The 27633-nt window shown below is 39.3% G+C and overlaps 4 protein-coding genes across 4 annotated transcripts; 3 read left to right on the forward strand and 1 right to left on the reverse strand.

Annotated features, from left to right (window-relative positions):
- Window positions 1-3316: 3316 nt before the first annotated feature.
- Window positions 3317-5782, reverse strand: nxnl2 (nucleoredoxin like 2). The gene is made up of 2 exons (XM_026355675.2): window positions 5229-5782; window positions 3317-4023 (listed from the first exon to the last, which is right to left on the reverse strand). Exons 1-2 carry the CDS (start codon window positions 5528-5530, stop codon window positions 3855-3857), a joined length of 471 nt encoding a protein of 156 aa, XP_026211460.1. The 5' UTR covers window positions 5531-5782; the 3' UTR covers window positions 3317-3854.
- Window positions 5783-6599: 817 nt separating this feature from the next.
- gng10 (guanine nucleotide binding protein (G protein), gamma 10) lies at window positions 6600-8892 on the forward strand. The gene is made up of 3 exons (XM_026353841.1): window positions 6600-6798; window positions 7631-7758; window positions 7840-8892. The coding sequence occupies exons 1-2, from the start codon at window positions 6718-6720 to the stop codon at window positions 7754-7756; spliced, it is 207 nt and encodes a 68-aa protein (XP_026209626.1). The 5' UTR covers window positions 6600-6717; the 3' UTR covers window positions 7757-7758; window positions 7840-8892.
- Window positions 8893-10147: 1255 nt separating this feature from the next.
- On the forward strand, window positions 10148-17056 carry btc (betacellulin, epidermal growth factor family member). The gene is made up of 5 exons (XM_026356500.1): window positions 10148-10845; window positions 11608-11715; window positions 13361-13478; window positions 13730-13876; window positions 14170-17056. The coding sequence occupies exons 1-5, from the start codon at window positions 10806-10808 to the stop codon at window positions 14315-14317; spliced, it is 561 nt and encodes a 186-aa protein (XP_026212285.1). The 5' UTR covers window positions 10148-10805; the 3' UTR covers window positions 14318-17056.
- Window positions 17057-23222: 6166 nt separating this feature from the next.
- rxfp3 (relaxin family peptide receptor 3) lies at window positions 23223-24484 on the forward strand. Its single transcript, XM_026356146.1, has one exon. It carries the CDS (start codon window positions 23223-23225, stop codon window positions 24459-24461), a length of 1239 nt encoding a protein of 412 aa, XP_026211931.1. The 3' UTR covers window positions 24462-24484.
- Window positions 24485-27633: the final 3149 nt, after the last annotated feature.

The raw sequence follows: 27633 nt of genomic DNA on the forward strand, positions 1-27633 counted from the left end.
GACAGAGGCGGAGTGCCACCGGAACACGAGAGCAGCTGCCTTCAAAATAAAACCAACACAAACTACTAACACCAATAAAAAAGTTTGGAAATAAAGAAATTGGCCCAGGACCGAACTGAACTAGCTTCATCTACACGCAAAAACAGATCTAACAACACATCTAAACCTCTTTAACAAGTTGTAGTTAGTGTTTAATTAAAATGGGCAAATACAAATTAAAGCACTTAATACATAAAGTGAAAAGATAATAAATTAGTAACTTTTTTATGGGCTTTAATTGCTGGAATATTTCTTGTTGTCATGTTGAAGTTGCCATGCAACTAGTGAAAACTCCACTTACGGTAGTTACAGGAAGCTGTTTCCAGTCTTTATGCTAAGCTAACTAGCTGCCAGCTGCATACTTAGTTTAATACAAACATTTTTTTTTAACTAGTTTACATTGCAATTAAAATTGCAAATTATAAAATTGTGTATCTTGCTCACTTTGTAATAATATTTAAAGAAATTTAACATAAGAGGGAGAAAGCAGAAAAATCTAATCATGAGAAAGGCTATAAAAAACTAAACTGTCCAGATAAGATGCTGTCTGGTCAAACATATAGCTTGAGTATGGATTTCTTTTATTTGCCAATAAGTCAATCACAGATATAAAAACCTAGATGTATTATTGTGTATGTTTCAGGTTATAAATTGTCCAGATTTAGACTTGTTAGGCACAAACCTTTATGAAACTACAATACCATAAGTCTCCATACAAGTAAACCGCCTGTCCAAAAAAAACAAAAAACAAAAACGTCACGTAATAGATAATAGGATTATGTTTTAACTGGCAACAAGCAAGGAAAGGCCATTTACCCTGTTCCGGAGTGATGGGAGCATCATGCCTACTATGTACTGTACAAACCTTTGGGGGGAGTGTTATGATCTGGGGCTGCTGCAGTTGGTCAGGTCCAGAAAAAAGTGACAGTGTAGAGGCTCATCAAAACGATGCCACAGTGAATGCGTGGCGTAATCAAACCTTAAGGTGTGACTTATTCTATGTTCTTTTTTTCTGGACTAGCAGTGTATAATTTTAGTATAGAACGGGGTAAACTAGAAATGTAGTTTGTAATGTAGTATCTTATTTTGAAGGATGTTAGCGGAAGCCGGGCTCTCTCTCTCGTCTCTAACTAACTCTACCTTTACACCGGCGCTCTCTCTCCGTGCAGGTCCGCCGGGCCACCCAGCTCCCCGCCTCCTTCCCTTCAGGCTCTCACATAAAGACAGCCTTGTTAGTTGATTCAAGACACCGTTACAGCAGCAGGAAACACTACTGCCTTTCATTTGTAAAGCCAACAAGGAGTCCGACTGACCCTGATGTGAAGTCGACATAAATATCTGTCTTAATCCGACCTGGCCCGAGGGCCATCCTCTGCACCCCGGGGTGTCAGTGAGGCGGCGGGCAGGAAGCAAATAGCCTACAAAACATCAGAGCAGCTGGGGTTTCTTCATCACACAGACACATATGGACACAATCTGTGGGGTGACTCATGTTAGACCATAAATCACACTATTCATCCCCCGCCTGTGATGACAGAGAGCAAGACCTCAGTCACTCATTAGCAGATAAGTAGAAATGTGCATGAGACAGAGTTAAGAGGTACAAAAAGGTACAGATCAAAATAGAGACTTTAAAAAGAAGTATTCACTGTGAAGAACAGAAACGATCTTTTATAAAATATTGAGCCACATTTTATTTTCTCTATAGATCCTGAATAACAGGATTAAATGTGAACTTTAAAGTAAGACACATTGTTGGAGCTAATTTAAAGATACAATCACACACACATCCTTAGAGCTACAGTATAATGACCTTTTTAGTCATATCATAACTGAACTTATACTATATGTGGTTTCAAATTTTACTTATCCCTCAAATAAAAATCCAGAATCTGTGAAAATAGTTTTCATTAAACAGTTTAACTGCTGGAACTGGTTTCCTGTGTGCACTGCAGCGTTCAAGTTTCCACATCCCACTTGTGTAAGTTGGCACATTAGGCCATGATTGGCTTTCTACATGCGATTTCTTAAAATCAGCTTGTACACACACGTTAAACTTAGATTTACACGTGACAGATAAAATGAGACCTTGATCACAGACTTTCTAAAAGCCCCCCACTCTGCATAAAACCCAGACCCCCAGACTAAAAGACAGGTTCCTGTCATTTCTCTTTCAATTACAAGCCTTTTGTGTGTCTTTGAAACCATTCTGCATCTCTTTGTGAGGTGTTCCTCTTTGTCTTGTATATTTTTGTGCTTCTATTTGTGGTCATTTGATGAACTCTAACTAGAAATGGTTGCGTTCACTTGATACTGAGGCTTTGATCCAGGACCCTCTGATCCCTTGGAGCTTTCTGTGAATTGACAATAATGTGAGCACAGAGAAACAAATAAATACAAACAATACATTTGACAATAAATGTGTTTAACTGATATTTGCTGATTTAAATGTAAGATGTTTGATGGTACACAGTTTTACCTGTTGGTGAAATTAATAGAATTTAACACCATATTATTATTAGAATATATTAACATACAGCGACCCCATATGGTAGACTACAAAACTGCAACCTCCACTATTCTGACAGGAAACACCAGAGGGACAATGATGCAAACTAGATCAATAAAGTTCAGTTTCTACTTGATGTCACATTCACTTTGAAGTGCAGCAGACGTCTGTAGGTTTTCTCTGTCTCTTCCTGACAGGCCAATTTGAGTCCAGTGCTTCGTTTTCCGTCTTTCTTCTTTACCTCGAGGAGTTGCATCATTTCATTCCGTGATAGACTGTGAGATCTAAGACGCCTCTTTCTCTGTACAGTCCCTCTGGGACATGCCTGTAATGAAGGGTGGCATGAACACTCCTTACCTGACTTGAGGAGCACAACAGTGCAGGGTCAAATTTATTCCTGTATGAAGCTTTGGTCCTTGGGGCATTACTTGCTGTGATGTCCTTTGAAGATTTGTGCCATTTATTCTAACAAAGCAGACACTCCTAGACTGGCCTGTGCAGACTCATCATTATGTCATCACGCCTGTTGGATGTTTTATGTACAAAGTGATAGCAGCGATGTGAACATAAGGGAAAAGGCAATTAGAGCCAAGGATGTGAAAGTGCTAGCATGCTGGAAACAATGTCCTGTGGGCTTTCTGCTTTTTAACAAGGCTAAAGGGAGTCATTTGTTTGTTCATAAGACATGGGACATACACTTGGGATCATGAATATTATAACAGAAATGTGATGTAAATGAAAAAAACAAAACAAATCACAGAATATATATATATATATATATATTTAATAGTATGTTAACCAATATAAAACAAAATATAAAAATATACAGCAAGCTTATGCTGATCTACAGATCAAAGGCAAGCTCTCTTAAAAAACTTTAACTGAGAAACTAACGTAGCTAGCTATAATAAGACCTAAACACAACCTGTGACACACCTGAGGTTTGTCTTCAATGCATAGGATCTCTGGTAAGAGTCAGCGTTTAAAGCACTACTTCCTAATCTTCAAATCTTCAATCACATCAAAAACATGAGCAGCTCAGTGATGGGTTACATTTTCCTTTGTCAGATTGTTTCAACTGATTAAGATGTTAAAGTGTGTCGTATGAGAATAAAAAGAATATAATATGAATAAATGAAGATCCTTTAGTGTAAAAGAAAAATGTGCCATATACATATACTTACTTATTAATATTTGCGTGTTTCTTTTAAACCAAGGTGAAAGTAGAAATATTATACTTCGATTTCGTCACTGCTCTCATGAAGCTACAGAAAAAACAGGTTGACATTCTCCTTGTTGTTGTTTTCTAACCGTTAAAGTTCTGAAAGATCTCTGCAGCGTCCAACCAGGACCTGAAGCAGGCCAGGCCTCGGTCTCTGATCTGTTTCCTGCCCTTGTCTGTGATCACGTCACCGTTCTCCTTCACGATCACCAGTTTGGGGACTGCTGTGATCTTGTAGCGCTGCCTCAACTCACTGAGAAAGAAAAGAGAGGCTCGTATTAAAGACAAAAAAGAAAACTGATACTGAGCTTCTGATTAACATGTTATATTTGTACAATGAGCATTTTGCTGCCATGCAGTACATTTGAATTGTTAACATTTTAATGTATCATGAACAGTAAAAAGGCTACTTGGTCTGCACAGTGGGTACTGATACTACTACTGTACTTCCCAGGGAGAAATATTGTCCTCCTTATATCTAGCTCCACTTCTTATATCTATAGCTAAACTCTTAACAGATTAACATCTATTATGCAAAACAAATCATCATCTTAAATACCTTATTAGAACTGCAACTTGTTTTATCTAATTAACAGTCAAAAACCAAACAGATTCAGTCGGCAGTCAAATATGAAAAAGAAAAGCAGCAAATCCTGAAATCTGAGAAGCTGAAACCAGTAAATATTTGTATTTATGCATGAAAATAATTCATTTTATGTTGCTTTACATTTAGATCAATTAGGTCTAATAGTCTAGGTCTAATCTGACATATATAACACGACAGGTTAAAGTATTTTATGCACTGCTATTCACTTATCTTGTACTGCTTGCAGACACCTGAATGCATCAGTAATAATAATCTAAGAAAATCCTGTAACAGTTATTTCATCACGTTTCAACATTTAAGCATAAATACCAAACATGTACTGGTTTCAACTTGCCTCTCTGTTTGTTTTATGGGAGGCTTTTCAGGATTTCTTTTCTTTTGTGCAACTTTTACTTGGGTAAAGGATGTGAGCACTTTGCTGTGTTGACATCAAGTTGACACACTTGTCCAAACATTTACAAAACAAAACCAAAAAAAAAACATACTTCAAACCTGGGAGCCAACACAAAAATATACAATAAAATAAAGCATTGCATTTAATTTTGAATCACTTTCACAGTGAATTTGTCTGCTCCTAATCCTAATCCCTGACAGGGTGACCCTCCTAAGCATTTAATATAAGCTGGAGCACAACCGGTAAGATGCACCAGGAATAGTGTAAATCCTAAGGAGATATAAGACAAATAAAGCACTAACTATTGAAGCTAATTATGTTTTCGACATGGTATATTGAGTTTTAAACGCTGCAGTAAAACGTTTTTAAAAAGTGACTGCTCTGAAGTGATTAATCATACTCTTTGCACAACACCTATGCAAAACTCCGTTCACTTTTTGTTCAATTTAACACTTACTGTTTGTAGTCATCCGTCCAGGGCAGAGCTAGCCAGTCTCCGTGCATATCATGATAATATTCAACCATATCATCGGGGGATTTGTCAGAGGAGACAAAAACTATTTCAAACTGAGCAGGAGGATCACTCTCTTCAACCAGGTCCGTGTAGAAATCACACAGGATGGGTGTGAAGTCTCGACAAGGGGGACACCATCCTGCAGAAAAGTAGATCCCCACCACTTTGTTCCTCAACGCCTCTTCGGGGTCCACGAAGTCCCCCTCTTTATTCAGGAGTGTCCGTCCGGAAAACACCTCCACCATGTCTGCTAAACTCAAGTTAAAGAGTGGAGTTTGACCTCATATTTCCCAACACCTCGACATTGTTCTTTGGAAGTGTTGCTTCTCTGAAGGTTCTCCTACTTCCCTGTAGTGTTTTCTGCAAAACGTCCTTACAGCCAGTCCAGATAATCACCTGCGGATCAACGAGGACACATGAAGACAGTGTTGACTGTGGCACCAGGAGAAAGCTGCATTCAAATGCTACTTGTATGTCAGTAATTTACAGTTCAGCAGCAGCACGACGTTTCTCAACACTTTCCGGCTGCACAGACTGGCGCATGCGCAGAGCAGTTTGGTGGTTTGAATTTATTTATCAATTAATAAACTAATAAACTATAAAAACTTAGAGGAAATGATTTACACAAGAAAGAAAAAAGTGGCAAAAAAAATGCATAAACAAACATATAAAACATGAAATAAAAATAATTGTGAGCTATGAAAAAAAACAAGTGTAGCTTGTAGCTTATAAATTATAACTTATAAATTAAATTATTACAGCATTTACATATAAAAGGGGGGCACTAGTCAGTAGTTAGTGCCAGATAGACACATGAGACATCAAAAAACAAACACAAAGAACCATTGCAAGACAAACAAAAAACTAATAAAAGGTAAAAAATAAAATAAAAAAGTTGAAAAAGGATAAAAATAAATTGTAAGTCTAATTTCGTAAAGTGTATTTTTTTTATGGATGAAGTTTTACTTTAGGCTTTATCATGCTTTCATGATAGTAATTTGGTGATTCCACATCTTTGTCAAGTTGTGTTTATTGTATTTATTTCGTACCAATATATTAACACATACACATACAGGAACATATTCAACATGCACAGTTTTAGTGATGCACTTCTAATTAATTACAGGAAATGAATATAAAAATCAGTATGTCTAAATAGAAGGTATGGTGCAATATAAAACATGTAAACCCAGTTTCACATTTCAAAGACAAACCCCAAATGATTTTAAAGTGTGTCTGACACCCGGAGGTCAGTGCGCTTGTGTCCCGCCTTGTTCCTTCAGTGAAGTGAGCTGAGGCCATTTGGAAAGAAACCCGGCCACTCTGCTCTTTCTTGTTGAGCAGTCGCTGCCCATTAGTGGAGTCGACTGCTGTGTTGAAAGACTGAAGGAACTTTTTTTGGAGGAATTCTTACAAAACAGTTTCCATCAACATGACCTCTAATTCCAATTTATCCACTATGCGACGGACTGTAGAGCAACTGAAGCTTGAGGCCAGCGTGGAAAGAATCAAGGTAAAGAAAAGAAATAAAGCTAACATATTAGGTGTCAGTGTTTAATAATTTCCTTAGTTGATTTGTTTAATTGTGTCACATTTACGGAATATAGCAATTGGAAAAACAACAGGTAAAGTGTTTTTATATAGTGTTTTGCATTTAATTTGTACATCATTTGTATCTACAGCACTTGTCTTCAACATTATTGCACCATAATGTGTCAGAAAATATACATACTGCATGTTTTAATGTTCTGTATCTTGCTTTTATTCAAATACAGATATAGAATATAAATATAGAATCCAATTTGAATTACATTGATACAGTTTCAGTGAATGCCTATTGATCAGCTGACTCAACTTTAAATGTTTTGTTGTTTGAGCAGTAAATTTAACATCTTAACAAATATAGATTGAATAGAAAACATTCACAGTGGCTGTTATACTAACATATTTGCAGTGCTGACAAATGTGCACTGCAACAAATAATGCAAAATAGTGCAAAAACAACTGTGATAAAGTCATCGTTTATGAAGGTTCTCTAGCAGATTCTGCAGCACTAAACCTTTGGCTTTTCAGCTCTTTAATTCACTAAGGAGACGCCTCCTTATTAATGTTGCTGATAACGGGTCAAGAGATCTTCATGTTTCAAATGTCAACAGTTATATATGTTACCACAGTAAGACAAAGTTTAATGGTGCAGGAGGATTTTTTCCACAATTTGGCAACCCAAAGCTTTTCATATTAATGACTTATAAGTGATATATTCAGCACTAGCTTATTAAACGTTAATTAATCCTCATCAGAAGGTGGTACCGCACAAAGAAATGTTTTCCTATTTGTGTTGTCAGGTGTCCCAGGCGGCTGCAGAGCTCCAGCAGTACTGTCTGCAGAATGCAGGCAAAGATGCTCTTCTGGTCGGAGTCCCCACAGGCAGCAACCCCTTCAGAGAACCACGCTCCTGTGCTATAGTGTGAAGGTCAGAGTCCACAGCGTCTGTGGCAAAGTTACACTTTGTTCAATCTCACATGGGGAATTAAAAGATGTGTACTTTTTGCAGAGGAAGAAGAAGCAGACAGGAGTCTCACTCGTGGATGAAAACAGAACACAGTCATTTTTATATTATTTTTTTATTTGAATTTATGGAGTTTTTCAACACAAAAACAGATTTTGCAAATATGTTTTTTAACTAAATGTCTTTCTATATTACTGCATAGCCTTTTGAATTAGTCTTTTGTTACCATATTAAAAGGGTAAAATGCGAACCTGCTTCATCATAGTCATTATTTAAATACTTTTTAACGCCAATGCTGGACAAGTGGCAGTGGCCATGTGATTATGTATGGATTATACAAAGCGGATGTTTACTGCAGGGCTCTAAATTACCCCTTGGAGTCTCATGGCGTCTGTGCTTCCTGATGTTCAGACTAAGTCAGGAGCTGCAGCCAGAGAGAGGAAACTGGGTCTTCCTGTTCAGAACTGCAAAGACACTCAACACAGTTTCACTCAGCCTTTGAGCTCTTTAAAGCTTATTGAGCTTATTTACAAGGCTATGCTATAGATTATGAAAAGATTATTAATCACCATAATGTATAAATATTATTATAATACATGATATTTCAAAGTGTCCATTTTATTTAAAAGTCATTTAAGTCAGTGTTTATTTTCTTCATTACCGCTTAAAGCGAATCTTCTGGTTTGGATTTGTTATGTAGAGGTCTAGCCTGCCATTAGATAACTCTCCGCTTTGTCATTTCCTTTTCCTCTCTGTGCACTTTTCATGGACGAGTCTCAATAGTGTTCCAGCACTGATGCCTTATGTTTTACCAACCTTCTTCTCCTGCTCGACACTTGAGGAATATTTGACTTAAAATAGCTTTATCTTTAACAACGTGATTAACATGTGAATGTTCATGAAGTTTGGCAAAATAGAGATTGACATTTCTAATGTAGGAAATGCACCTTGAATGTAATAGTAAAATAGTTTTTACTTAGTAATATACTTGTAAGTATATGTTTTACGTACTAATCTCAAGTATATTTATACAAATACCTAAAAACATGTATATTTAAACCTTGCTCATTACCAGTTAAAAGTATTTACTTTGTCTGATGTTTTGTTTTACTTGTTTCTTTTTCCTTTCTTCTTATTTGTTGCAATCTTTTTGTCATTTTGAGAAGGAAATTGCACATATTTAGCCAAAATTCATTACAACACATTTTACAACACTTAAACATCAGCCGCAAAACGATCCTAAACACACAGCTGAAGCAACCAAGCAGCTTTTCAAGATGGTTGAACATCCTCGAATGGCCAAGTTAGTCTCCTGATCTCAGTCCTGCTGAGCTGCATGCTGCTCGCTGGAGACCAGACTAAACACGGTGGCCAGAGATAAAACAGACTTAATATTTTAAAAGAGTTCAGTTTTCTGTCTTTGAGACCGACTGTTGCTCTTGTTACCATCAGAGTAAATATATTCACTATCACCAACATCACAGTAACCCCATCCTGTCTTCATTAGCACTGTCTGCATCACATGATACACCCTTTAATTTATCTCATTTATCTCATTCACTTATCTTTACCCTGAAGTTGTTTTGTCAGGCAACACACAACAACTTTGACTTAACAGCTATTAATTCTACATTTTCACATAAAAGAAGATATTAAAAGAGTACAGATGTGCACCTTAACTCATGCAAACTGCAACACATCCCATATACTGTATGTGTAAATTTTGGCGTCATACACAGGTGTGGTAAAGACCAAAAACAGAACATCCCTCACTCACAAACCATAGATAGAGCAGAGGGTTTGAAATAATTAATAAAGTGTTACCTTCTGCCATCTACTGGTCATGTTTAGAAACAAAATACTAAATATCACCATTAATTTAAAGCAACTCAACAAAAAGTTAAAGTCACACAGCAAAATTGCTCCGTTTAGGAAAAAAGGCCAACGTGAGTAACATTAAACATTTTATTGCAAGATATTTATCACTGATTTTTTAATGTGTCATCAGCAATGTTGTAAAACTGTCAGCAATATGGGAAACAAAAATGGAGAAAATAAAATATAGTGGAGTAGAATAATAGACGTCTAGTTTAATGTGATCCTTCACATTGATCCTTCTTCCTGTTCAATTCAATTCAGTTTTATTTGTTTATAGTGTTTAAGGTTTAAGACCTTACAAAATCTTACAAAAACTTCCTTTAAAGGATGAAACCTCCAGCAGAACCAGGCTCAGGGTGAACGGCAACAACAAGCAGAGAAAACACTGGACAGGTCAGTAGGATCAGTAACTGCACTCTGGAGATGTACAGCTCCAAGACCGAGGAGCCCTGCAGAGGAGAACAGAGAGAGGGAGACAGAGAGGAGGAAGCACAAATACAGGAGAGAGAGACAAGACTAAAAGACATGTTGCGTCATATGGAGCAGAAATCAGACTGGACCAACATGAAATCCTGCCACTGCAGCAGTTTATGTGACTGTCCTACATTTATTTACACTTTATTTCACTTCAGGGAACCTGCAACATTCAGCTCATCTATTACCACCACTTATATAATCCTTTAAAAGAAAGTACAGTGGAAACATTAAAGGGATTCTGACGTGCAGTGCTGGTTTTGTTGATGTCAATGATAAAAGGAATGTAGAAGAATAAAGGTGCAGTTGTTCTCGGACGGTGTAATAACCTGAATAGCCTGAAAGAAGTCGTCTTCTTTAAAGTGGGCGGGGAGCAGAGTAGAGTTTCAGTACCAGCCCCTTTTCTATTCTGATACACCACAGTGCAGCCACGGTCCGGGGAGGCACTTTGGACTGGCTGCTTTGGATGTAGCCTCGAGCTTTCCAGGCTGACGATGAGCTTAGCTGCCATCAATGAAGCACCACAACACGACACACCGCTGGGGAACGTGCACAGCTTGTCCACACCTTTTTAAAAGGTCATTGACCCAGTGTGACCTCTGTTGGCCAATGACACTGAACTTCCAAGTGTTGGAGGAGCACTTACATCAAGTGAGGACATGGCCAAGGTGTACAGACTCTGTGTGGGAATAGTAACAGGTAAGACCTGCTGTTGTTTTGACCTTTTTAAGTGAATCAGTGTTCACCTGGTTAATATTCCAACCATATTACAGGTTTGAACTCTTAGACAGACACATTATTGTAATGTTTATATATAATCCTTTTTTAATGCATGTTTTTAATGATATACAGTTTTAAAGTACTATTTTAGTAATTCAGCATTGTTTTGATTGTTGACGCCATGTGCAAAGTATTTTAGCCAACGTAGGTTTGAGACAGCACTTTCCCTACTGAGCTATATTTGTACACTAGGCTTCACTGGTGGTTAATGATTGAATGAGGAACCCATACACCAGGAATACACCCCCTGTGACTGCTAATCATGTGTAAATGTGGAATCCAATATGACATGATAATATGCTCATATGTAATTTGTTTAGTAGGTAATTACACTGCTTAGTGAGTGACCAGTAGAGTTTATATGTGTTGTGTTTACAGTATTAAAAGTGTGTGTGTGTGTCTGCTATTAGGAGAGTGTAACTGAGACAGAAGTGGGTGTGAATGGGCAAAATCTCACTCTCTCCTGCCCTACATGGCCGGCTGTCTTTATGACTCACCAGCTATTCTCCAATAACTTGGATTGTGATCGTGTTTTTCGTCTTTCTCTTTCGGAGGTGGAATGTGCACACAGATTGGTCACAGAGTCTTCACACTGTGCACGTGCAGATATTTGTTTGTTGTGAGTGTCTGTGTGTGTGTGTGTGTGTGTGACCTGCTCTCTGACTGTGTTTCTGTCTGCAGCTCTGGCCTTATGCAAATACTGCCTGGCAGAGTGGAATGCCACCGACGAGTCTGCCAACCAAACCGTATCCCGTTGCCATCACCATGGTCACAGAAACAATTGCACAGGTAGATATAGACAGGTGTTGAGGGGTGCATGAAAAAAGAATGATTGAGGAAGTTAACTGTGGAGAAGTCACATTGCAGGATGGGCACAGTAGGACCAGGTTTTAGCAGCTATTTATAGTTTCTCATCCACTAAGTCTGAAACTACTCATTTACTACCTCAGGTTGCAAATAATTTAGTTATAAGACATTAGTGCATCTGGCTCTGGAAGAGTAGCCTATTTAGGGGCCTGAAAGGGTAGTTAGCAATACACTAAAAACTGAAAACTGATGATCCGTAATTTAACTTTGCACTTTGATAAAAGTACAATAAACAGATTTTCAGTGTTTTAATTGACCAACCTAATAGATCTGGACTGCAGGCAGGACATGTGTAGGACGTGTGTAGAGTGAGGCCTGGTGTGTTTAAATATCCACTGACTTCCTCTGACAGCAACCTTTGTCTCAGTAAACTCCCAGTGTACGCCTCTGCATCAGCGGTACCTTCAAACAAATGCAAGTCAAACATGCTGTGAGTGCTGATAATGAATTGGTGTGTGTTCATCATCGACCTTAGATGCTAGTTTGTTTGTTTGTTTAGTTGTTTCCCTCTTGTTACAGTACGTACTCCTATGTGTACTTTACAGACCCAGGACTGGTAGCAATAAATCTTCTCATCTAACTCTTAACGAGAAATTTCCCCAAATGTCAACCAATCCCTTTAGACTTAGTAAGGGGATATTTTTCTTTTCAACACTGAGGTCGTGAGGAAGAATGCACCTTCTCATGTTTCAGCTAATGTGAGGTGCACATTGATATCACCTGCACAGCGGTATTGTTTTACAAGCCTGTCAGAGATAATGTCATGAAAATGGGTTGTAAAGATAGCGGCAGCCCTTTGTATGAGGAGCACTACGTGTGGTCAGAAGGTCAGCAGCCTGCTAGCAGCTGTCTTAGGGTGTGTTTTAGAGTTTGTTTTGTGAGCGAGTGACCTAGACGTGAAAACAGGCATAGACCAGTATCTCCCCGTAACTGTATGCATTAACATTCATACTAATTGGGATACATGGTTAATGACACTTTGATGACATCAGACCTTTAATGGCACTGAATCATCAGGCTTCCTCTCTGGATCATATTGCAAACAGTCTATTTTTACATCAGGCCATGTCAGAAGATAGGGACATAATTCAAAGCAGCAAACTAATCAAACGTAACACTGTTAAAGAAACAGATCAACATTTTAGGAAGTGGAGTAATTTGCTTTATTCTGTAAAGTTCAACACTAGTTCTGTTTTTGTATATTAAATGGAAAAAGACCCAGAAAAAATAATGGTGTAATTTGTTTTGGTGAAATTGCCAAAATAATTCTTTGGAATATAGGAGGAAATAAGAAATTTAATTAAGTGTTAGGCATAATCTAATGAGTGATAAGTCTGGTTAAGCATAAGGCAGGAATCAGAGGAAACAGCAAGCTTTGCCTCGTCCAAGGCAACAAAATCCACCCACCAGCTGGGACAGTGTCTTTCTTAAAAGTCATATATTCATATCAAAGGAAACGCAAGCCTTCCACTGTTTAGCTGAATATAGATGATGCAATGCTACTGGGATGAAATGTGTTTTAACACAACCCTGTAAGGAATATAGAACTTTGCCATTTTTCAATCAGAGCCGTTGGACACCGAGTCGTGGAACAGACACTTCTCAGACTGTCCAGAGGAGCTAAAGCACTACTGCGTCCACGGGGAGTGTCGTTATGTTGAAGATCAGAGGGCACCGTCCTGCAGGTGAGAGATGTCTGCTGCGGAAAGATGGAGATAATGGTGACTGAGTGATATAAAGAGACAGAGTGGGCCTGGAAAAAGTTTGAAATTTGGCAACAAACAGGGAGACAGATGGAGCCGATACGCAAGAACTGAAAGAGAAAAACTAAGACTGGCTCATTGTTCCAGCACATTGATGGGTTGTGAATGTGTCCTATTGTATTTGGAGAAACAGAAAAGGAAATGCCTGCTTCTATTTTCTGTCTTTATCTCAGATGCCAGAATGGTTTCATTGGCCCAAGGTGTGAATATGTGGACCTGGACTGGAGGATAGGAGAGAAACGACAAATTATCATTGCCTGCATCATTGCAGGGCTAGTTTTCCTCATTCTTCTCATTGTATTCATCTGCATTTGCTCACAGTAAGTCTTTACATGCATGTGCACACGTCTTTATGTAGTTGTGTGGACAAATTGACCACTAAATCATGTAGCAGTATCTAAGGGAGAAACAAATGCAGAATCCATAGACAGTGGTGGTAAATAGCTGAGCTAATGAGGTGTTCATTGATAGATTATGATATCTTTAGACAAAGACAGGCTACCTGTTTCACTCTGCTTCCATTCTTCATTTCCTGTTGAACAAGTTTGATTGATACTTCATATAAACAGCATGCCCTTCTTACATGCATCTTGTGTATTTGTTTGTTTGTCAGTCGTAGGCACAGATTGTGTGGGAGGAGGGGAAGACGGAGGGAAGAACCGAGGAATGGAACGGAGAAGCTCAGCATGATGAACACCAATGCAACACACACAACCCTAACACCAGAATCAACAGAGCTGCTGCACACCAATGCTGTTTGAGGACCATGTAGGAGTACCTCTGTGCCGCTCGAGTCTCGGAATTGTTTAGACACAAGGGATTCATCCTTCGTGCACCAGCTGCTGTCTTTTTGCAGGAGGTGGCTCTGTGCTGAACTGAGGCCTGCGGGAAGGCATTTCTGGATAAAGTGTGCTTGCGGCTGTGTTAGATAAAGCGTGAGTGCACACGTTTGTACCCTCTGTTTTAAGGGTAGGCCTGTCTGAAACTTTCTAGGAGCTTCGGAACAAAATGATGCCTTCCTAGAGTTATGATAAACACAAGTTGGAGTGTTCACTTGATCCTGGCCAGGACGCTGTGGAGCAACGGGCACTGAGTCGCTCAGTAAGGGCTGCTGCCTGCTAATTAATTTGTTGCTGCATTGGAAAAAGCTGTGACACCACCTGGCAGCTGCAGAGAACAGTTGATCATGTTTTTTGTCTGTGTGGGAGACATACAGACAGTGAAAATAGGAGAAAGGAACTGTGTTAGGATACTTCACTCCATGTTCTCTTTAGGGAACAACTGTCACGTAAATTAATAACTGAATGTATAGAAGTACAAATACCAGCAGCTGCAGTCTGGTTTTTGCTTTGTTTACCACTAGTTTTGCTTAAGTGTCATTTCCCAAATGCACAGTATCAATACTTTAAATCATCTGCACACAATCAACAGTTAAAGTATGATCACTTATTCCACTTTGCACAGATCTGTCTCCATGTGAAATCACACAGAATATTGTTACTCATCAACGTCAGCAATGCAAGAAGAGTCTCCTACTTTACCAAAGGGTGCAGCACTGGACCCCTGACTTGGAGGAGGACAAGGAGAACTTGTGCTGGAAGCTTTTTTTTGATCTCTATATTTGGAGCTGAGGAGCCTCCGAGCTGTAGCGGCAGAACAGCCGCGACTGTGTGTGAAGGCATAGCTGAAGTGAAAGTGCTCCGTTATATGAGACGGTTTCCAAACTGCCAGCTTTCCACTGGGTTTTCATGTCTATCTATATGTGTTAACTCTGCATCTAGATCTAGAATTAGAAGAGTTAATTTCAGTGAAGTCTACTCCTGCTGTTTATATCAATAAATGTGTCTACTGTGCATGAGGTGTCTGTTTAAATTTGTTTTTGGGAAAATGTCACAGCTAAAATCAACTGCATTCGGACGCTCATGCACACACGCATTATTTATAATAACTACACAACCAAGCGGGGCAAGAAATGTTCAGGTTAAGTAATGATTATGCTCCCTATAGGGGTACGTTTGTTGGTTAGTTGTATTGTGCTGTTGTGTTGCTATTGTACTTTATCACCAGATGGATCCAGCTGTGTGAGGCAACAAATTCCAGTGTGGTAGTGTAAACATGAAAATGTCATCATCTAACATGTTGTTGCAATCCTGTTGGTACAAGGCAATTAGATTGTTTATGAGTTAGGTCATGATAAAAGGAATTATTTAAAATATGCAGGTCAGTTTGCTAAAAATAAATGATGTGTCTGTCTAAGGAGCTCAGCCTTAACTGATTAAAATGTATGACAACAACAGTACTTCAATAGAAAGTGGTTGAGCGGGTGGCAAAAGTTTAAAGCACATGTACAAACAATACATTCTGTAATCTGTTTAATTTAGTTTAACCGTTCTGTTTATCTACATAAACCATGGCTTGAATCTGCCAGTCTACACAACATCTCTAAAGCTCTCATAAAATCCACATAAATACAACATTTGTCATTTTTGTGCACAGAGTAAGGCTGACTGTTTCATTCTGTTTCCAGTCTTTTAGCTAAGCTAATCATATTCGCCTAATTATTTTAATTTCTTTTAGAAATAAGCAATAAGTTTCCTAGACAACTGACGTTTCTGCACCTTCCCATTTGTTTCTGCAGCTCTTGCTTCCTTATTTTAGGGTTTCATTGTTGATTTGTGCCACCAGCTGTATTTGTCTTCAAATTATTTTTGAAAATCTCATCAGGAATTGTTTTGGCTCCTGTCTACAGCTCAATCACAGAAAAACAGCATGGTTGCATAGTGCATTATATCAAATATACCAAACTCACCAAGCTTTACTGAGGCAGAAACCTGACAGACTAGACTTCTGTCACATTTAAGTTGTTTGCCCAAATTGGTAGGGGAATTTTAAAATCTAAACAAAGGCAACAATGACATTAAGTTCGAAGAACTAAATATCCTCACTAACACTAACCTTATATAATATTCTTCTTTTCTCAGAGCTGTTTACAATTTATGGTATTTATAGTGGCTTCAGCCTCGTTTCTGGTGCCCTGTGTTCTCGGCCGTGTGACAGCTGTGGAATGCCAGTTTCTATATGAGGGGCGTGTCTGCAGGACTTAGAAATGAGCCTGATAAGACCAACAGATACCGGCCAAATAGTTGTAGATGTTTGAATTGGAACAGAGACACAGTAAAATCTTGGAACAGAGATGTAGTGTAATTGTGAAACAGGTTGAAATGTGCTGCAGTAGAAGTGTAGTGGTACTGGTAAGCACTGCACCACACAGGGGGTCACAGACATCAGCACGGGAAGCAGACGTGGGGAGTTGTTGTTCAGCTGTGTTTTTGTGCACAGTTTTTGTAGTTTGTATGAGCACCACTGGAGGTCACCACAACACCTTCACAACATCCTTCCTTCGTGCTGAACAAACCCATTTGGAAGTAGTCAGTGGTAAAATATAAGTTCATTTGTTGAAGTTATTTATTTGTAATTAAAATTGCATGTACTTGTTTCAATGTTTTCATTTTATGCTGCGTTATACTTAAACCATACAGCTGCACTTATTGCCTGAAAGCTAAAGTGGCTATAACTAAGCTAATTAAAGTTTTATGAACCTATAATGAGCATAGAAATTATGATGCAATCTATAAAATAGCTTCAGTACTTCCATCTCAACCAGATACAACATTAAAATGTTAGCAGGCCTGTAATAAAAAACCAAAAAGCACACACGCTTACATGAGCCTCTGCTTGTTTGGGTACTTTTATTCTTAAGATGTTAGTACATTTTATTGATATTAGTTTTATTAAATGCAGGACTTGTTACAGAGAACTTTAAGAGAAGTGCTTTTATAATAAGTATGTTGCAAAATCTGCTAATAATTAAATTTGATGCTAACAACACATCTCAAAAATGTTCAGGCAAGTGCACATTACCACGTCGTCATGTGTTCTCACTATGAGATTTTAGACACTCAGCAGTCTCCTTTCTTCTTTTTGCTTCACAATGCACGAAATGTTTTTAATGGGTTTCATCTGGACCTCAGAGAGGCCTGTTTGTTACTGAGCCATGTGTTGTGAATGTGTTTTATTTTGCTGAACTAAGCAAAACTTTCCCCGGCAAAATATGTTGCTCCAAAACCTGTACATGTTGTTCAGTCGGACAAGCAGACAAGTTTCTACTTCATCTAAGTCCATTTTTAAAATAAGCGTGGGTCCAGAGACGGCAGCAGTCTGTCTGGATGAACTGATGAATCATGTTCACTGGTTTTCAGAGGTGTTCCTGAGCCCAAGCAGATAATCTTTTTAATACAGTGTCACCTGAAGGTCACAAAGGTCACAACCAGACACTGGTTTTCAGTTTTGTTCTCATGTGTACAGAGATTTCTCTGGATTCTCTGAACCTTTGAACTATTTTATCATATGGAGCACTCTGGGAGGAAGCTGGAGAGAAAGCCCACGCAGCCCACGACACAGGGCGAACATGCACAGAGGAAGGGATCTGTTTTTGGAAGTGTAATGAATTTAATTTTAAAAACCTAGAGGGTGACCAGTTGTGTGATTGGAGCAGAAACCAGTCATAGCTGAGTCTTTTATTGTCAGACAGCTTTACACTTGTCTCCCTGAATGTGGCAGGGGTTCACACACTACCTGACATGTTGATTTCATGTTGCACAACAAACAAATGTTTGGCGATGGAACGTTACGCAGATGATTCTGTTTGTTGTTGTTTTCTTCTATCATTTTTATTCCCACATCAGTGTGAATTGAGTTCTTGCCCTGCCGACTTCCTGGATAATGAATAGAGATTTGGTTTCCTTTTCATTCATTTGTCATCAGCACTGATGTTACTTCATTTTGCCAGTATGCGCTGCCAGCCTCATGAAATGAAACTACACAGCATAATGAATATATCAGACCTGCTCCTAGAAAATTAACCTTCCGTGATCTCTCATTTCATGTATCACATAGAGGCCTAAATATATTTTCCATCTATTGATTTTCATCCTCACTAAATGTCAAATGATGTACAGATTTGCAACAAGATGCAAATATATTTTTCTTTGTGTTATGTAAGTTCTATTAAGTTGTGTTATAGTTCATATTGAATCACTGCCTGTAATGTTTGAATGTTGCGAGTCCTGCTGTTCAAACTGCATCCTGTGCAGCTTTGGTTCAGCAGCTGCTCAAACCGAGACAATTCCTGTTTATATAAATAATGTTGGCAACAGCTTTTATTCTACAAAATCACAAAGAAACTGTACAAAACTACCATCTGCCCACACAGAAACCCAGCAGTAGAAACCAAACTGCCAAGAGGATTCTCAGAACAAACCAAGACGCATCAGATAATCCTCATTAGTCAGTATCAGTCAATTGGTGGGATTTGTCAGGGGGTTTGTAAAAATGACAATATGTAAGCATGAGATTTGTCGTTCTGCCCCCTGGTGGTGAACAATTGCAGAACGTATCAGGAGAAAACAGCATAGTAAAAACAAGAAAGCTTCATGTTGAATAAATCTGAGACCAGATGATGAATCTTGAGACTCTTATGAAAGTTTATTTCTACTTAGTCCATTAGGGAAAATTGTAAAATTGAGTTTGGTTTATGATGACACGCAACAGTACCTAACGACTAGTCTTTTTAAAACAATCAATCTAAATGGAAGATCAGAAATCTTCATTAAATGATTCAGTCAATACAGACTATTCTACTGTTTTGTCTCAGATACACATTAAAGACATAAAACCTTATTTATGTGGACTCTAACAATGTGTGGTTTGATTCAGCTGCACTGATCTATAACTGATCGATAACACAACATCAACAATTAACAAACTGACTATGTGCGATGTGGGAGTTGTTATTTTTAGTGACAGCCCCTTAGGAGATTATGACCTCAGTTTGCAGTTCTCCTCTCCTCTCTTCTCGCTTTCATCTCACTGTTTTGGTTTTATGACCTGCTACTTTACTGCTCTAATCAACCTAACTGCTCTGATAAACCCACCCCAGCATAATCTGACGGCTTAAAAGCTTGCTCCTCTGCAGTTTATAGACAAATTAGTTGTTTTAATTTCAGCTTCATTTTAGTTTCTATTTAGTTTGATATGATTCTGATATGTTTTTCATAAAATTCACTTGAAGAAATAGGCGACACAGGCGTCACCTTCGAGACATAAAGGAGCCTCACAGGCCACTAATGGATATTTTGCAGAGCTATGTGTTACACTGGAAATCAAAATTAGAGAACAACCTACAATTTCCAAAATGTCAAGGTCACTGCTTAGTCCTCTTTGAAATGACCTCGACAGGAGCATATTTCAGTAGTTACATATATTTTAAAGCACAATATAAAAACATTATTATTATTTGAAAAAGAACACTGATCAAAATTAGAGATCACTTTCAGATACCTCCCAGTTATAATATAATTTAGTACCTTATGCTGATTTCCTTAATTATCTGACGAACCCTATTTAACTGGCCAACCTCTCCAGTTTTCACTGACTTTTTTTGACAAACAGATGACAATGAAGATCAGCCATAGCAAGAGAAGTTGGTTGATTGGTTGAAATCTGTGATTTTATAGAATATTGCATCTTTACAGTGTCAAAAACTCCTAAAAGTCCCCAAAGAAGGCTGACTGTCCATGAAGGACAAATGCAATTGAGGACAGAATGGCACGGAGAATGTCAATGGCCAATCGGTTCAACGCTGCACCTCTCTCTTTCTCCTCTCACCCCTTTAGTGATGAGCAGGGTAAGTATCTGTCTTGTCATACAGCGTCACAACATTTAGGAGCATTTGGACTGAAAGCCCACTCTGCAGTGACCAAACCATTAGCAGAAAGAATCAAAAGACAAAGTGTGTAAAGAAGTGGAGGAGGAAGTGTCATGGTTTGGGGAATGTTTTCTAGAGCAGGAGCTGGGCTCTTTATGCAGCTACATGACAGAGTGAATGCAAACGTTTATCAGAACCTTCTTCGACAAAAAGCAGTTCCTTCCCTGCATTCATCACCCAGTCAGCCAACGATTCATGCAGGACTGTGCCCCCTGTCACACAGCCAGAGGGGTAAAATGAAAACACTGAAATAATTAAATGTCCAGCCCAGAGTCCTGATTCAAACCCAATAGAAAACCTGAAAAATCCTTGGCGACAATGTTATGACTGAGAAGCCCACTACAGAACTGTGGACAAGACTGGAAGAGGAGTGAGAGACCAGTGATGTCCTGTAGCTGCAGCTGTGCTGAAGTCATTCACAGTAAGAGCCTGTACACTTCCTGCTAATTGTTCTTAGTGCTACAGTCAGTGCTGTTCTCTAATTTGATCATTGTGTATTTAGCAAAATAAAGTTATTGCTTTTTTTGTTGAAGTGCTTTGGTTATCTGAAATTAATGTACTAGTAGCATAGTATCACCCCAAAAAAACACTGTTGAACAATGAAAATACATTATTTATGAAAAAATCTATAATAATAACCAGCAGGCCCGAGTGTGGCTCAGCTGGTAGAGCAGTCATTCATGAATGGTCAGTGATTTAACCTCTGAGTCGAACCGGCCATATGTCAAGAACCCACGTGAGTTCAGCTCAAAACAAAGGCTAAAAGCAGGACTGACTTGAATCACGCTCAACATTTCTTCTGAACTTCTGGGAATTTTTCTTTTTTCCCCGGTTGAGGATGTCACTGTACGTGCAGGCTATAATTTTCAGTCATTGTTCCACATTGGGGCGAAACCCTTTAAAAATCAAAGAGCAATTACCGTCCTTACCAAAAGATCTGACCTGAATTGTGAATAGCTGATTCTCTAGCTCTATATTAGAGGCAAGAAATCTGATCTGCTGGTGCTGAGCCAACATTCTCGTAAGGATCCCGACTCATTCACATCCACTCCTCCTCCCTTACAAAGGATCATTTCTGCAAGTTTTCACGTTCTCAAGGCTGTTGCCACTCTGTACACCAACTATTGAAAGGACAGATTTCAACATGGTATTGACATCTAAGCAGTAAATGCAGTAAAAGTATTTTACTTTTGTCTTTCATTCATCAGTCATAGCCAGATTGAAAGTAGTGTACACCCTTGAAGATGATGTTTTCTAATTCTGATACCTCTACCTACTGTGGGACTGATTATAACCATGAATAATGTCACTGTGAAAGTCAGCATATAGTGCCAAAAATGATATATTGATACCTCTAGAAAACGTAGCTCTCCATATCATTAGAAAGTAATGACGCTAATAGATCCCACTTCTTTTTTCTAATTGACTCAGACTTAATTTATTCCCTGCTTTTCACCTCTTTGTACTCCAGAGGGTCCGAACTTGTCCCCATTCTACCTCTGCTCCTCAATTCACCTGTCATTCTTTAAATCACGCTCTCGATGCTGCACCGCTTTTCATCTGTGCTATCCAAATAGATTAATGCAGGAAAAACTGATCAAACAGGCTGTTGACCCCCAGCCAAGGTAAAGTGGAATCAATAGGAGGTTCATAAGTCAAGAAAGCTTTTAGCATTTGACAACATCGTCAACCTTCAGTACTGTCAATTATGGAGCACATAACACAGACAGAGAGGGAAAATAGCAGAGGCTTAGAAGCAAGTGGGAAAACACACACACACACACACACACACACACACACACCTTGAGGTAGGACGAAATGGAAGAAGCTAAAGTCAAATTCCCGGGAACAGAAGGTCAAACAGCCAGGATAACAATCTGGAAGAAAGACTGCGACTCTGTGCTTGGTGTGACACAAAACATCCATCTGGCAGCAAGTAGGTGGAACAGGCTGAGTTCAGTAGCTGACGGGATGATGAGGAAAGTGGGAAAAGTGTGTGAGTGGGCACAGAAGTGTCAGGTCACTGTCAGGTCAGCTGGTATCAGAGACGAAATGAGCAAAATAAACAGGACTGAGACATCATGACAACTACAGCCAGGCATCCTCTCTGTGCCTGTCTCTCTCTCAGTGGCTCATTTTGCATAAATTAAAATGCTCTTATTAGATTAGATCATAGATACTGATGCACGAATGTGTTCATCACTTTGCAGCTGGTATCATTGGAGCTCATTTTAATGTAGTGAAGTAACAGTATAATATTTGCTTCTGAAATGTAAAAGTATGATGTGGTATAAAATGGAAATACTCAAGTTAAGTAGAAAAACCTCAGAATTGTGTTTAAGCACAGTACTTTAAAAAGTACTTAGTCACTTTCCACCGCTGTGTGTATTTGTGTGTTTACGCCTTGCACAGTTTTTCACGTTGTACAGCTCGTTGACATGAACAAAACAACACGGTTAATCCCCAGAGTGATGCATTTTCTACGAATATCTCCACACGATATCGATAAGACGTTTATTTTTTTTTTTTTGCTTGGCGTCTAATCAGAACCAAGGACAGCGCCAGTTTGCGCCTGAGCGCTGCGTCAGGACGCTCTTCCTCGGTTGGAGAGCTGAGACGCACGAAGAAAATCTCAGAGCAACCTGAAGAAGGGCTCTGTCACCTGCACAGCCTCGTTTCTGTCTGTTTGTGTTTATTTTAAATCTGAGAAAAATCATCACAATCTGTGTTTTCGCCTGTGGAGGCACAAGAACAGAACATCCAACGATTTCCTTCCCAAAAGGTGAAGCGTTTGGATATGGAAGTGACTTTACTGAACATCCTCGGGGATACAAGTTAAAATGTCTGGGCAGTTCATTGACACTAATTACGACGGACCAGAGGGGATGGTTTATGCTCCGATCCTCAACTTCACCTGTATTTTCAACACGACCAACCGCTCAGACGGAGAAGGCTTCCACCTGCTAGACTCCTACAAAACTGATTCTGTGACAGATGGTGCCGCAGTTGTGAGGATTATCATCTCTGTCATTTACTCTCTGGTTTGCGCCCTGGGTCTGGTTGGAAACTTACTGGTCCTGTATCTCATGAAGTGGAAAAAGGTGTGGAAGAAATCCTCCATCAACCTTTTCGTAACTAGTTTGGCCGTGACTGACTTCCAGTTCGTCCTGACTCTGCCGTTCTGGGCGGTGGAAAACGCGCTGGACTTCACTTGGCTTTTCGGGAAAGCCATGTGTAAAATAGTGTCCTATGTGACAGCTATGAACATGTACGCCAGCGTGTTTTTCCTGACGGCCATGAGCGTGGCGAGGTACTGGTCGCTCGCCTCTGCGTTCAAGGGCAGGCGGCGGCGGACCCAGTGCTGCTCCGCGCGGTGCATCACTGCTTTCATCTGGTTTGCCGCTATCTCTGCCGCGCTGCCTCACGCCGTTTTCTCCACAACTGTCACAGTGTCCAATGAGGACCTGTGCCTTGTTAAATTCCCAGAAACGAACGGAACCGCGCAGCTTTGGCTGGGACTCTATCACTCTCAGAAAGTACTGCTGGGCTTTGTGGTGCCGCTGGGCATCATCTCAGCCTGCTATCTGCTCCTTTTGCGCTTCATCACCTCCAAAAACATCAACACCTCCTGCGCCAAACGACGCGCCAAGGTCACCAAGTCTGTTACGATTGTCGTCTTGTCCTTTTTCCTCTGCTGGCTGCCTAATCAGGCGCTGACAGCCTGGGGAATCCTCATTAAACTTAACGTGGTCCATTTTAGTTACGAGTACTACACCATGCAGGTGTACGTCTTCCCGGTGTCCGTGTGCCTGGCGCACTCCAACAGCTGCCTGAACCCCATCCTCTACTGCCTAATGAGGAGGGAGTTCAGGAAAGCCCTGAAAAAACTCTTCTGGCGGATGACTTCGCCGACCCTGACCACTATAAGGCCGATCACAGCCATTACAAAGCCGGAGATGGATGAGCAAGGACAAGCCCTGGTCCCGATCAGCGCGCCCGAGGAGCCCGCTGTGGTGTTTTATCCGCCGGGGGCTGTCGTGTACAATGACAGGCGAGACTTGCCTCAAAACAGCACTTAATCTGTGGTGCTGCACATTTTCTAATCCTCCGAGACTGTTATTTATCTGCATCTATGCTAATTTCCCCAATTTCTTGCCTCGCAGTAATGAACTTGGATCTGCTTTAGTGAGAAGGTGAGGAAAGCTCAGGCAGAAATCTACACGACCTCTACGTCATATGTATCACAGTTAACACGCTTGTCTGCTTTGGCCACTTCACATGCGTTTGTGATCATGTGCTCCAGCTGCTTTTTACACTAAAACAGCCGAGAACGGTGCGTAACAAAGACATATTTTAATGTGCTAATGCTGTCCAAACATGGCAAACAATATTTTAATGTGCAAGTAAAATACATCAACATGAGAGACACGTTCTTCTGGTCCTTCTTTTCTTTTTAATTCAAGAAGATAAGTTGAAAACACTCTGAACATCAGACACTCAGACACATCATTAATAAGTAAAACCTGGCATTTACTGTACATTTAATTCTCTCACAACCTTTGCAGAACTGTCCCAAAACTAATTAAAGGAATACATTAGTTATGAATATTTTAAAGTAACTGAAACAATCCATTAACTTTTAATTAGCGTATACTTTATCCAGTCAATCCTGTTAAAATGTCAGAGAAGAACGTGCCATCAAAACGACCTTAATCCCAGAATCTCAATACAGATATTTGCCAATAAAGTATAAAAAAAAAGCTTATCCATGGCTTTAAATGTCAAGGAGAGTGTAAAGGATGATTCATCAGCTGATTTTTGATGAGTTTAATTGTTCATATCACAACCAAGCACAAAAGGGATTGAAATAAATATCCATTAATTATGATTTAATCAACAATTTTCCACAACACTGTGGGTCAAGGTGCTGTTGGGCAAAGTTCAGCTGTGCAGTGATGTCGCCGTGGTTTGTTCAGTGTTTTCCTTCCTTCGTGGTGTCCTGGCGTGGACACTATGAGCTGTGTGTGGTAGATTCACGACCAGTTTACGACCTGCTTACTCTGAGTTTCTTTTCCACCTCACTGAGTAGTCTGTGTCGTTACTTTGGAGTCATCTTCTCCTGACGCCCACTTTCAAAGAGAGCAGCCACAGTTCTTCATCTTAATAGAATAGTCTGGCTTACTGATGAATATCTAAACTATTTGAAGTTTACTTTTTAACTCTTTCCAAGTTTATGCAAATAAACAGTTCTTGATCACAAGTCTTCTAAGACTTGCCTTGGCATGAGATGCATCCACAGTAAACTCAAAACCTTCTCTTCTAGTTTTTGTAACCTACTGGCGCCAATTAACTTTGGCTGATGTCATTAGCCAAGGGGTTCACACAGTTTTCCAAAACGAACTGTGAATGTTCAAATGATGCATTAAGTATGTGCAAGAACAACACAATAACTGTGTGTTATTGGTTAAAATAAATTGTATTCGTTCTTAATTGTAGCTTAGACTAAGATCTAACCATATTTTAAGACAGGATTTTAATCCTGTTATCCCACTGGCTTCACATACTTTTTTCTTGCAGTGAAAAATACAATTTAACAGCAAATGTTAGCATATTTAGGATGCAAATAGGTGGATCAGGGAACAGACAAATTCACAGATTTAATAGAAAGTTCCAGATTCAATTAGGCCCTGGATCCAACACAGTGACAGTGTCAAATAACAGCCCTACATTCATATCTGACTGACATGACAGTTTATGGGCTAACGACCAACATCCTGAGATAAACACCGGATTGAAGAAGAAGAACTGATTTTATGCACACAACAACAGGATAATCTAATTAGAAATAAATGGCTAATGGTCCTTGAGCCTGGGGATTAAATTGGTACAGGAGAGTGATTAGCTATTGGATGTTGATACACATACGTGGAGCATTTGTTATCTGATGGAAAAAAATCCCTTATGAGAGAAGAATGAGATCCCTTATTAGAAATTCGTTATGGTGTATTCCTCAGAGATGAGACAATATCTCCAGTAATATCCCAGGATGCTGGAGAACAACACTGGCTGATGTGTTATGAATGTGTAGAAAAGATCTTTTCCGTGATATTTTTTTATCACTTTTTTTCCCATTTACATATGAAACCATGTGTATGTGGCCTCTTCACATTGATAAACATTTGAAACCTGTTAAATACATCTGCGGATGTCAGTATATTACAAGTTGAAGGAGTGAAAGGAAGTTTTGAGCGCTCCTCTGATCTCGCTTCTTACAAAAGCCTGGAGGCAGAAACAGATATAATGAGGGGCAGATAAGGACAACTTATGTTTCAGGGGGAAATCTTATCATGGCTCACGAAGAATGGTGGAGCTGATTGTACACAACACATTTATCACAGTTTTCCTTATGCAAATCAATTCCTGCCAATTAGCTACAGTACATTAGCCCGACTGTGCTCGAAGGACTCAAGTTTTGTGTCTTTAAGACAGGTAAAGTTAAAAAAACAAAAGCCTGAGCACAGCGAAACTTTCTCCCTTAAACAGGAGATTGTGAAAACAGAGTGTTTTTGTTCTTATTATCCTGTTTTATTCGAAATATTCTAGTCAGATAAAACAAAAGTAAAAAGACTGAAGAACACTGAACAAAACTATTCTTTTTGAGGTAAGCCTTGCTAATGGCTAATGGGACCATTTTGAAGAAAGCCTAGTTCTACTGTAAATGCATTTACTCCACGTTGTTTAAACTGTTGTTATAAGCAGAAAAGTGGGAAAAACCATTCATCGAACCCACTTCTTCTTGTAATTCCCATTCACAGATCTCAGAAAGTTCTAACTGCTGCTTTATCTTATTTCTGCCAACCAGTTTAGAGTAGATAAAAAATGAATATGTTCAAAAATGTTAGATATATGTTGCGTCTTAACACTTTTAAACAACTAACCAGAAAGCTACACGGCAACATAGTGGTCGCCCGTCTTGGACGACTCCTAAGTCTATTGAAACTTCTCTAAGGCAAGAAGATTAATACAGTGTCTTAATAATAAAACTCCAGCCAGCAGCTGTACCATAAAGACTGGAAGCAGAGACAACGGCTAGCCTGGCTTTTTACAAAGATGATAAAAACTCACCGCCAGCACCTCTAAAACTCACAATTTAACACACTATTCCTAACAGAAGTTAATTAGTGAGCGTAAGAGGTTTTAGCTGCTGAGCTATCATTGTTATGTAGCTATTTAGCAATAATATCAATCCTT

The sequence above is a fragment of the Anabas testudineus genome, chromosome 12 (genome assembly GCF_900324465.2).
Source record: "Anabas testudineus chromosome 12, fAnaTes1.2, whole genome shotgun sequence".
Lineage (NCBI taxonomy): Eukaryota > Metazoa > Chordata > Actinopteri > Anabantiformes > Anabantidae > Anabas > Anabas testudineus.

What these genes read in the sequence shown, in the direction of transcription:
- nxnl2 (XM_026355675.2), bottom strand. Translation starts at nt 5,530, where the DNA reads ATGGTGGAGGTGTTTTCCGGACGGACACTCCTGAATAAAGAGGGGGAC. An exon ending in TGGACGGATGACTACAAACA is followed by an intron (nt 4,024 to 5,228) that starts GTAAGTGTTAAA and finishes TTTCTTTCTCAG; the next exon opens with TGAGTTGAGGCAGCGCTACA.
- gng10 (XM_026353841.1), top strand. Translation starts at nt 6,718, where the DNA reads ATGACCTCTAATTCCAATTTATCCACTATGCGACGGACTGTAGAGCAA. An exon ending in CCAGCGTGGAAAGAATCAAG is followed by an intron (nt 6,799 to 7,630) that starts GTAAAGAAAAGA and finishes TTGTGTTGTCAG; the next exon opens with GTGTCCCAGGCGGCTGCAGA.
- btc (XM_026356500.1), top strand. Translation starts at nt 10,806, where the DNA reads ATGGCCAAGGTGTACAGACTCTGTGTGGGAATAGTAACAG. An exon ending in CTGTGTGGGAATAGTAACAG is followed by an intron (nt 10,846 to 11,607) that starts GTAAGACCTGCT and finishes TTCTGTCTGCAG; the next exon opens with CTCTGGCCTTATGCAAATAC. An exon ending in TTCATCTGCATTTGCTCACA is followed by an intron (nt 13,877 to 14,169) that starts GTAAGTCTTTAC and finishes TTTGTTTGTCAG; the next exon opens with TCGTAGGCACAGATTGTGTG.
- rxfp3 (XM_026356146.1), top strand. Translation starts at nt 23,223, where the DNA reads ATGTCTGGGCAGTTCATTGACACTAATTACGACGGACCAGAGGGGATG.